Source organism: Epargyreus clarus, unplaced genomic scaffold (genome assembly GCF_041222505.1).
Source record: "Epargyreus clarus isolate Ecla_fem2 unplaced genomic scaffold, WU_Ecla_fem_2.2 ptg000019l, whole genome shotgun sequence".
Classification (NCBI taxonomy): domain Eukaryota; kingdom Metazoa; phylum Arthropoda; class Insecta; order Lepidoptera; family Hesperiidae; genus Epargyreus; species Epargyreus clarus.
Window position 1 is genome coordinate 15,337,997 of NW_027332227.1, and position 11,591 is coordinate 15,349,587.

The 11,591-nt window shown below is 34.8% G+C and overlaps 1 protein-coding gene across 1 annotated transcript in view; it reads right to left on the minus strand.

Annotated features, from left to right (window-relative positions):
- Positions 1-600: 600 nt before the first annotated feature.
- The window catches only part of Amph (amphiphysin), a 53,380-nt gene continuing 42,389 nt past the window's right edge, over positions 601-11,591 (minus strand). Inside the window, exons 3-10 of the mRNA XM_073084023.1 lie at positions 11,383-11,573; positions 10,529-10,633; positions 9,903-10,073; positions 9,209-9,332; positions 7,214-7,450; positions 6,416-6,592; positions 4,843-4,985; positions 601-4,312 (exon numbers count right to left, since the gene is read on the minus strand). Of these exons, the coding sequence (XP_072940124.1) occupies positions 4,232-4,312; positions 4,843-4,985; positions 6,416-6,592; positions 7,214-7,450; positions 9,209-9,332; positions 9,903-10,073; positions 10,529-10,633; positions 11,383-11,573 (1,229 nt within the window). The 3' untranslated portion in view covers positions 601-4,231. The remainder of the gene's footprint in view (positions 4,313-4,842; positions 4,986-6,415; positions 6,593-7,213; positions 7,451-9,208; positions 9,333-9,902; positions 10,074-10,528; positions 10,634-11,382; positions 11,574-11,591) is intronic.

The following is an 11,591-nucleotide window of genomic DNA, read 5'->3' on the forward strand; positions in this document are numbered from 1 at the left end:
TATACTAAATATCGATTCTCTGATTATTTTTCTTTGCAAATTAGCAAATTGCATTGCACTTTTCCTTGAACTTGACATTGACAGTTGATTGACATATTGAATTGAATTGACACCTGCCTGACAATGATAGCTACAGATAACTTATAGTTTTGGCACGTGTAATTTTATTCATGGCCAATAAAGTAACGTATGTTAAATTGGATTTTCCTATTTATATAAATATAATTTTAAAATTGTAAGGTTCTAATAAAGTAAATGTGAATTATAGTGTTAACTTATTATGAAGTCTTTTATGCGTTTGCGTCAGAGTCCAGAAGGCACGGAAAAATGCAGAAGGTATGTAGAACGGGAGGTTATACATCTATGAACAGGAGGATTTCCTATATAGGTTACTATGCTCTTTAGGACAAACAGCTACTATAAAATATAAATCCAGTGGCTTGTATACCTATACGTGTTCGGTGTTACTTATACTCATTGGTGTTACCACCTCATCACCTCTGTTATTGTACAATAGCTTACAGCCTAAAATATGTGGGTTTAAACTAGGGTTACATTTGGACGGGATTTTGAGAGAAAAGTAAATAAAAAGTCATGAGATGTGAGAAACATTTTATTTGCAGTTGTAAAAACTGTACAAATCCTAACAAACTTACAAATTAACACCTATTATGGACCTTCGCATGGCACTGCTGAGGACAAAAGCCACAACTGACGGAGTGAACACTTAGACAATTCCAATTTAAGGTTCCTTACAAAACATCAGTCGTACATCAAAGGTAAATTTATTCAAAAAAAGTGTCTCCAAAAATTTCACAAACACTGTTCAAACTTGTGATAATGATATATTGCATGGCTTTTGACTGCATTATTGCTTTCGTACATAAATCGATTCCATTTAATACATCGCTTAACTTAAAATGTAATTCCAGAATGAAACACAAGTGATATTGGAAAAAAAATGAACAATTGATAATGGAACAAACAATTAAACCTCTCCTTACGTCTAAATATTGGGGTAAAAGTGTAAAATAATTATATACACATTCAAAGCACCGTATTTGACACTGGCGTTGTAATATCAATTGTTTTCTGGGTACAATAATTCCGACTTTCACTCGCACTGCGTTTTAGGTATTTTTAAAATAACGCGCTCATTTATAAAGTCAATTACATAAATAACGTTAAATTAAAAATACTCCAAAAGTAAGTTAATTGTAAGCATCTTCAATAATATTATATTTATTAGTATCAGTTCACTAATACGGTTAAAAACAAATTGTAATTAAACATAAGACTACTTAAACAAAGCTGTTTACAGAGTACAATGTTTATTCGATACCATTACTCGCTATGTTAAAATAAAAATATTAACAATAATAATATAGGGTCAACAATTAAAAAATCAATTTTATATACACTAAAACTACCGTTTATGTCCGTAAAACAAACACTCGGAACTTGCAAACAAATACATATTGTATTAGGCTTAACTCTGCTCAAAATTGTGCCAATTCACAACCAAAAAAAAATAATCCTCTTATGTTAGGTACTTTTCGTATTTATTAGTTTTAAGAAAAGTGTTTCTTCATTCCAACATCGTTGTTACATCGGTTCAAGTACTTTAACCCAAGTTAAGCCTAATGACATGATATAAAAAAACGCGATAAAAGAAAAGATTGCGGATTCATACATTTAAATTCTACTCTTTGCTGTGCTAATGTATTATAACTGGTTACACAAAAACACATTTAATTGTATATTTTTTAAAACAAATAAAAACAAGGTCTAAACCGGCCCTTAGACGATCGACAACACATTGAAGTAAATGACAGTTTCAGTTTTATTGTAATTTACTATTACAAAGAATAGAAATGGATCATCTCAGGGGCGCTTTAGTGTATAAAAGATAATATATGTTGTATCTCTCGTCAATCTATTGATTAAACTTATGTATTTTTATTTCAAATGCAAACATTATATATTTTATTTAATAGAATACAAAATGAAATGCAATACAATATATTTTATTAATGATGTGTGATCTTTTGAATGATTTACATTATAAGCAACAATTCTTGCTGTACTATTTCTTTGTATGCGTGTTGCATGTTCGAAAATATATTTGAACATAGATATTATGGCAATATTGAAGATGAAAATGGCATAGAAAATAGAAAAGTTAACGTTCCGTGAATTTAAACACGTTTTACAAAAATCTGTGAAATAAATAATAAACGAAAATTACACAAATTTTAATTCGTATTTTTAACGTGAATTCTAAAAGTCTGTCAAACATATTAATTTTAGTTTTAAACTGTGGTATTATCTAAGGAGAATATAAAGGAAAGCAATACTATAATTGTTCGTCAGTTACAATTTATTACGTAAGGTCACTTCGAATTGTCCAGACTAGCGAATTGCCTTAGGCTTCGCTAGACTTTTTCTTAGGGTCGATATTTAAATAAAGCTACATATTAATTTATGTACATCATGAACGAAATAGCGTCGAAGTATATTTACAATTTACGCGTTAAAATGTAAATATACTCGACCGCCACGCACCTCTGTGCGCTAAGGGCGCTTTTCATAAATTTATTAAAATTACAACTGAGCAATTTTATTTTATGTTCAACTACTATAATTATTATATCGTACAAATTCATATATATTTCAAAATATTTATATTTTCATAATATTAATTAATTAGTTTTGTGTTTAGGTCTTTACACATTTTAAATTTATATTCAAGTATTTTTTATCAATTTCTAACCGAGATATGTATATTGTCAGATTTCGTACTAATGATTGCTGTAATAATGTAAAATGCGATTCCAATAGATAAAGTTGATATATGATGCATAAAGAAGTGATTAAAATTATTAAATAAATAACCTTACTAATAGCAGTAATGACTATATCGATTTCTAACAATCAAAATGTTATATACAAGGTTGTTACAAATGTTATTTTAATGATCTTTAGTAAAATGGATACAAAAATTGGTATACAATGGGGTGGGGTGACCTTATTTTTAGGTATATAGCGAATTTACTGTATCAGAATCGAGTTTGAAGAATCGTGCCTATTAGAATTGAATTGTCACTCCTTTAACGGTATATGAAACAGCGCAATAATACCTACATTTCTTGTACTCCTGCGCGATATTATCAAGCTGTTTCATCGACACTAATTTGGCCAACACGGTCAAGCGTCATTCTGAGAGAATAGTGTGATTACGATTATCAACGGTCAAACATGTCACATTGCCATTACATAACATACAAGGTACATACCCGTCCCATTGTATAAATATGGAAGAATGTATGGAAGAAAATTTGCAAATATTTTCTCAAACAGTCAGAAGAAAGTACATTAAAAAAACTACAATAAAACGTAGAATATATTATAATATAAATAAATAAATTTACGCCTCATTGTATCTAATAATTTCAATTTTATTTGCAAAACGCCAATGAGAAACATGTTGAATAGACAAACCCAAAGAATGTAACGGTATTTTGATATATATTGTCACTTTTTTTTAACTATAAAACATGGACACTGGCAACACTTTGACATGTGTCACCTTAACAAAATACCATCAATACTCTTTAGGGATGTGATATCATATTCCGTTGTATTATTACGTTGTTGTTATCAACACGATACTAAAATAAATAAATATATGTCTAATAATTCAACAATAAATGAACATTTGCGAAGCGCTACATATTCTTGACACTTGATATGAAACGAAAAAAAGAGACTAATTTAACTAATTTGAAAATCTTTGTGGACCGAATACGTAGACTTCGCGTTATTTATATACCCCATCCGTGATTTGTTCATGGGTACTAACAGCTTTCTCATACTAGCAGTTTTAATATTTTTTTTTAACCAATATAGATATCCAATATTATGAAATAGATTTAGAAGTTACTACCGCAGACTTTTTTCGTTAATATGTAGCCAAAATCAAGATGTTAAACTACTGCCTACTACACCCTTCGAAAATAATAATTTTTAATTATTGCATAAAATAATTACCCGCTTGGAAGACGTTAAAATATATCAATTCACAAGACTACAAATATATTAATTTCTAACTCGTTTTCCAGTCACAAGACTATACCGAGCCAACATATCAAATAGCTTCAATAATAAAACGATTGTACCGCTAGTATGAAAGAGCCGAGTCATCTATTATCAGCTCGCAGGGCGGGGGCCCTCAGATGGGCCGCGTGAAGTTCGCAGGGAACATGCCTTTCTCGTTAGTCGATTCCTTGATGCCCATCAGCCAACCCTCCTCCTATAAACGAAAAATTCAATTCAGTTACGATTTACTAATAGTGGAAGTTCTGCTTGCTACTTGAGTACCGGCGGTAAGTTGGAATGCGTAGTATAAGTATATGACACACTGCTAGTATAGATAAAAAAATGAAAACGTGCGGCTTTTTGAGCTGCTTCTTGTGCTCTTCAAGATATGATTCCCTAAGTAATTGCTCAATTTGTTTATTAGCTAATCCGGTACTGTATAATGTATAAATATTATGTCATTATGTGGAATTTAAAAGGTTTAAGAGTATAGAAATATTATGTATAGAAGTATAGAGGTAGACGTCAGGGGGTTATTCATAAATTACGTCGCACGAAAAGGTATAACAAAGTATGACATTGAGTGACAAGGGGGGTGAGAATGAGTCCTAAATTTCAGTGGTAGGGGGCGGGCGGCACTCAGAATGTGACCGAACTATGACAAGGACGTGGGAGGTGTAAAAAAACAAAAAAATGTGTGACGTATTTATTAATAGCCCCAAAGAGATCAACATTTGAATATACCTGTTCATCGGGATCGTCGTACTCGACGACGCGGATGATGTCGCCGACGTCGAAGCTGAGCTCGTCGCTGTCCTCGCGCACGTAGCGGTACGTCGCGCGCACGCGGTACAGCGTGCCCGCCGGCAGCCCCTGCAGCGTCGCCCCTGCGGACATACCACGATCACGTTATAATGATGACCATGTTATAATTATAACGTTATAACGGTGACACTTTACTACGTTATAACGTTGTCACTTTACAACGTTATAACGGTGACCACGTTATAGTTATAACGCTATAACGATGAACACGGTATAATTATAACGTTATAATGATGACCAATTTATTATTATTATAACGTAACAACGGTGACCACGTTGTAATGATCAAGTTATAATGAAGACAACGTTATAACGACAAATTTATAACCGCGGAATCGCTATGACGATGATGTTGTGGCGAGAAGCGCGTGTAGCAGCTATGTAATTGCTGTTATAACGGCTATTATGTAAAGTTATAATACCAACTAATAATGACACCATCAATAATTGTAGCTATATAATATATTTTCAAAAAACATTTATTTATCAATGCCTTATTTCATAAGTCAACGAGGCTGAGCTTGCATACATCCCATGTGTTTTATATATACAAATAAAAGTACCTAAGGTGCTCTTAACAGTCCTAACACTAGTCATTTGTCATTAATGACTGTTTTAAGTTATGTATGCATTTATGAACCTTTCCTGACATTAGTTTTGAGTTTAGACTTGCGTTTTACGACTAGACTTCGGCGACTATATCACTTTATATAGACAGTATATCAAAACGTAAATATAATCTAATGTTAGTCACAAATGAGTTGATTCACTGAAGTCTCCGTTGGAATGTTTTAAAATAGCGATGATAAAAACTGACTACTATTCCTTTTACAGTATTTACATAAATAAGATAATGGAAATAAAATGGATTTTATACATTTCCAATTAATTTGCTATTAATGAATTTACGTATAACGCTTATCATGCTTCATGTTATAATTACACAAATGCGTGATTTTACAAATATGGTAAAGTTAATTTAATTAACATATTAAATTTCAGATCAGAAACAGGCAGGTTAAAGGTATTGCAACTTAGGCACACTAGATTATTCACAAAATATTAGATATTAAAAAGCTATTAGCTCCCCCGCCTGAAAACATACAATAAATATAATATATATAGAAAATACATAAAGATAATATGAAAAATACAATGACTGTAAAAATACAAATAAATACATAAATATATCTACTTTTTATTTTTATACATTTTTATTCCAGTATAAATGACATGAAATAGTTCAAATGTCTCAAATGATAGATGGGACTATATGTCATAATGGCTAATAAATGATAAAATGAATTATAAATTTAATGCATTTTTAAAAAAGGCAACATTCATGTACAATTTATATTTAGCGGACTGATTTATAAAGTCGATTCGTTCAAAATGAAAATGTAAATATGTATATTTAAATTTAATAAATTATTCTTTAATATTCATAATTAATTATTGTAAATTAAAATAAACAAACCTTGTTAGTACTTACCGACGGGTATGTCATAAACCTCATCTGTCTTCTGATTCTGATTCTGGTTTTGGTTTTGATTCTGATTCTGAACCTGATTGTCTACCTCTTTCTGTTCTGTCTCGTTCTGTTTTTCCCCCTCCACTGGTTTCTTTTCATCCACGTTATTGTTCGTTTTCTCCACAGCCACGGGTGACCCTGAGAGAATGGTGTGTGATTGGTTGCCTAATGATTCTACTTATAGCCGACTGATGGGGATATGCTGTGCTATAAATATAACTGATTCACAAAATAACAATAGCGTTTTATAGCAGTGTAATAGTATCTTACAGCCAACACTACGTTATTCATAACATTCAGACTAGAAAAGGTGAGGTACAGTTTACATTTATAATGCTTTCACACACTATTTACTGCGTACTGATTAGAGCAATTATAGCAAAATTATGCATTTGGTTGGCGAATGTTCGCATCAAACCGCACAAGATAAGTTAACGTTCACATTTGTATCAACTCATTTTCGTACTTTTATTTGTTAAAGAGTTCTATTTAAAATTTTGTCTAAGAATTGATTTATATTTATTATTTTTTATAAGAACATTATATTCCATCTTATGCCGCGGTATAAATAATTTCATAGTCGCCTTCGCAATCGTATATCCCGTTGTTGTAGGTCGTGAATTGGTGGCATCTAATAAAATATACAACGCATAATCAGTTAGAGAACGTTAACCAACCTTTTCGCAACAACAAATCGCAACTAATTACCGTATCCGCGCAACCATTACTCAAGCGCTGGTACCAGGCGCCCAGACTCACCGACGGGTATGTCGTAGAGCTCCTCGAGCTTCTCCTGTCTCTTGTCCTGCTCTTCGTTGTTGTTGTCCCGCTCGGGGCTGTCGTGGCGGTTGCGCTCCGCTCGGGCGTCATCGGGCACGCTTCGGGTGTCGTCGGGCGCGCTTCGGGTGTCGTCAGGCGTGCCTCGGGCGTCGTCGGGCGCGCTCGGCGAGGGCGGCGCGGGCGACGGCGCGCCGTTCAGCGCGGGGGAGGGGGGCGCTACGCACACACGCACACGTCACACGACACACACGGACACCGCACACACATGCGTTACGTGTTACGGGTTAATGGCGACACGTTGCAGGCCAGTGTGCACGTTTGAAGGGGAACAGTCATATAGAGAAGAGTCGATAGTGTAAGAGCCAACAATTAATTGAAAATTTGTCCAGAATGAAAAATACGATAAGTTTTGTAGTCTTAATAATCAACAATAAATAAATAACTGTTAATGTATTACTGCCACGCAGAATAAAGGGATATTAAAAATTAAAATACTTTATTTTCCTTCCAATTTTATAATTTAATTAAAATTCAAAAATAAATCATTCTCAATAAATTTAGTTGTTAGCTCTTATAAATGCTTTTATCTCTGATGTGTGTTTATGTACCAATACAATTTATGTGAGAAGTCGAGAACAGCTAGATAAAATTTTCATATTTAAGCAATGTATTCATTTATTACCTAAATGATAAAAATAGGTAGATATTATGACATCTAGTCAAAATTCATATTTTCATAGACGTATAAAGGTACTCGATTACGTGAATCACGTGGGGCCTGATTAATGACGTATTAAAAGTATTGTTTTATTTTTAAAGTGAAACTCCTTTAGACAATTTTTGAAAAAGTTACGCTTGGGCGTTCCGTTTCACTAATGGAATTGTAAATGTAAAACGAGTATTAAAAGTGTAAAATGATATAAACTCAAAGGTGATATAAAAATAAATACATAATAAAAAACGATTAAGTCGTAACTTAAATTAATAAATATCGTATCACAGAAATACTGTCATGAAATTCATGACGTAAAAATCATTTTTATTAATTTGATTCTTGATATGGACAAATTTCTTTGCGTTTTCAATGTATACGTTAATTATAAAATACATTCATACACCATACATCCTATTCGATTGGTTTAAATACCGTTACAAATGAAGTTTGTAGTTTAGGCATGTAATGCAAATTATTTTTTAATATTTAAAAATGACAAATTATCACCAAAATAATAATTTGTAACGATATTATACCAATTGTTAATCCGAATAAACAAAAGAACAACGTGATAACAACACCAGTCAGTCGATAAATGTACTGTTCGGTATCTTAAGCTGACACGTAAACACCAAGTCACCAACACGTTAAGTTTGTGTAATGTCTGTTGAATAATTGCGCCGTAACAGAACACTATCCATCCATCACCACATCATCAACCGTTACTGTCCCACTGCTAGGTACGGGACTCCTCTCAGAATGAGAAGGGTTAGACCCTACTCCACCGCGCTGGCCAATTGCGTATTGGGGTATGTGGTACCTTTGAATTTTTTTAGGATTTCTCAGATATGCAATTTCCTCACGTTGGTTTCTTTCACCGTTAAAGCAAGTGATAATTAATTTCTAATACGCACATAACTTAAAATCAGAGGTGCGTGCCTGGGATGTGAACCTGGGATGTCATTATTTGTAAGCTTGCAAACGGTTGTTTGGACTATTAAAAATAATAGAATTAAATAAATAATTATCGCTTTTAATTTTAATACATGATTTTACCTTTTTGGTGCAATTACACGTGAACGTAAGTAGTGTGAACGTGTCAACTGAACGAACCGGCGCGTACGTCACGCGTGCATGCAAGGTAGCGGTAGCGGTAGTGGGAGCGGTAGAGGTGCTCACTCTGCACGTGCGTGGCGCGTACGTCACGAGCGTGCATGCGAGGTAGCGGTAGCGGTGTGGGTAGTGGTGTGTGTACTCACTCTGCACGGGCGTGGCGGGCGCGGCGGGCGCGGCGTTGCCGTTGTGCGCGCGCGGAGCCTTGTGCGCGCCGCGCTGGCACTGCGTCGCGAGCAGGTCCGTTATCAGCTCCAGCTCGCCGAACACCTGCGATGTTACGTAATGATACAATTGTTAGACACAATGATCTAGTTCGATTTACCGTTCAGAAAGTAGAGTTATTATTTCGCATTTCAAAGTGTATCTATTCGCCAAAATTCTACTAAAATTCAACTAAGAAAGGTCTGATAACAGAATATGAATCGTTACAGTGCGGTGGCCAAATTAGAAGTTCTCAACCTGATTGGCATCTAAGTAATTATTGAATACCTAGTGGTTACCCATAACAATTAGATGTTGCTGCTTGACGGTGGTTTCTTGCCTACATCTATTTAACAAAAACTAATGAAATTACTAGTATAAGAAAAAAAAATCACAAAAACACAAAAAAATAACAAAGTAAAATTTAAACTTGTCGTTTGAAATTGAAAAAACCTTATATTCTCAGAACACTAATAAACAATACATGATTTTAAATATCAGATGTTACAGACATTACTCACAGACTAAAAATAATCCTAGACATTTTAATAAGGTACGTATACAGCGACCTACCGTCTTTCAATATAAAAATCTGAAATGAATCTACATAACATCTCCAATATAAATCACGCTAACCTTGGCACTCTCGGAGTGGAAGAGCTGCTCAGCGGAGAAGAGTGTTTGCAGGTTGTTGACGTAGAACAGCACGCGCGAGTCGTACAGCGCGGGCAGCTCGTCGTGTAACTCCGAGTTCAGCACCTCGTACGTGCGCTTGGCTTCCTCTAGCTGTTCCCGACCCTTTGTCACCTGGGGGTATGAGAAAAATCCGTGTAATACGCCATTGTAACGTCCGCACCAAACTTCTAGTCCGCTTTGAATATAGAAACGAGTCGCGTCGCAACAGCAAATTGTAGTTATTGACTACACCTGTGCGCACCAACTTCTGTGCGGACTAGAAATTTTGTGCGGACTATACTACATTCTATGTTGAGAACAATTTCCCTATGACCAACATCAAGTTTTTTCATTTATGGAAGAAGTAAACCAGCATGCAGTCCGTCTGATCGTTATATAATTAGCAACAGCTACCCATGAACGCCTATAAATAATTAATCAACACAAATAGGCCTACACTTCTACCCAGCAATGCTTAACGCTGTTGCTTGATACAGAATAGATGTGGTGGTGCTACCTACCACCACCTTCAATACTGTAGTAATTTTCTGTTAAGTAATAATTCATTTTAAATTTTATTTAGTTACCTTAACATCATCCCTTCTTTTGGCTGCGTTTGCTTGTAGATTCTGGAAATTATGCCTCTGACTGTCATAATCCACCAATTTGCGACCACGTTTTTCAATCTTTTTCTGAAAAAAGAAAGTAAATAAATCAATTAATTCGATATCCTTATAAACTTACTTAATTTATGTTATTCACTATATTACAGTCTAAAGTTACACGGAATAATGAAGGAAACACCTACATTCAATATATTTATTATTCAAAATCTTGACTCAGCTTTGAGTGGGTTTTTGAAGTTGATATAAAATAAAACATTAGACGCGTGTGGAATATTTGAAATGTAGGTATTACGAATACTTTAAGGACAAAACAAAATACACAAAAATATTTTTACACTTAAAGCCCCCACACTGGAAAGTCCCGTATTGAGGACATTTTGGGGACCTAAAAGTCAAATATTGTAAAAATAGCCCATACATTATTTGCAAAATACTGTAATATTTTTTGTTTACATAAAGGTTGTTACTCTTATCCTTATTTAATTTAGGGTAGCAATTCGTTTGTATAATATATAATAGTAGTAGCAGACGAGCACGCAGTCCACCTGATGGTAAGTAGGTACTGTTGCCCATGGACATCTGTGATGTACCCCAAATAAAATTAGGTTCCTACCTGAGGTCGGCGACAGATGCGCCGCTCTCCCTGAGGACTAAGTTAGAAGGCCTCGGAAAAGTATGTCTCCTTTACCACACCCATCAAACCAGAACATAGCAGCGCTTAACAATGCTGTTATTAGGCAGAAATAGATCTGGCGGTGGTGCCACTGCAGTCGATATCTTTCTAGGCTCTCCCCAACGCAGTTAGTGTCTCTTACCCTAACTTCCGGAAACTGGTTAGTGTACGTGTTGAGCGGTATGAGCACTTGGTCGCCGAGCTTGTGCGAGAAGTCCTGCCAGAGCATCTCCATGCTCTGCGTCTGCACATACAGCAGGTCGTGCCCCGACCACCCACTCTCGTACACCTCCGTGATCGCCTCCATCAACGATTTGGAAGCCGTTTGCACCGCTGGAATAGTTAAGGTTA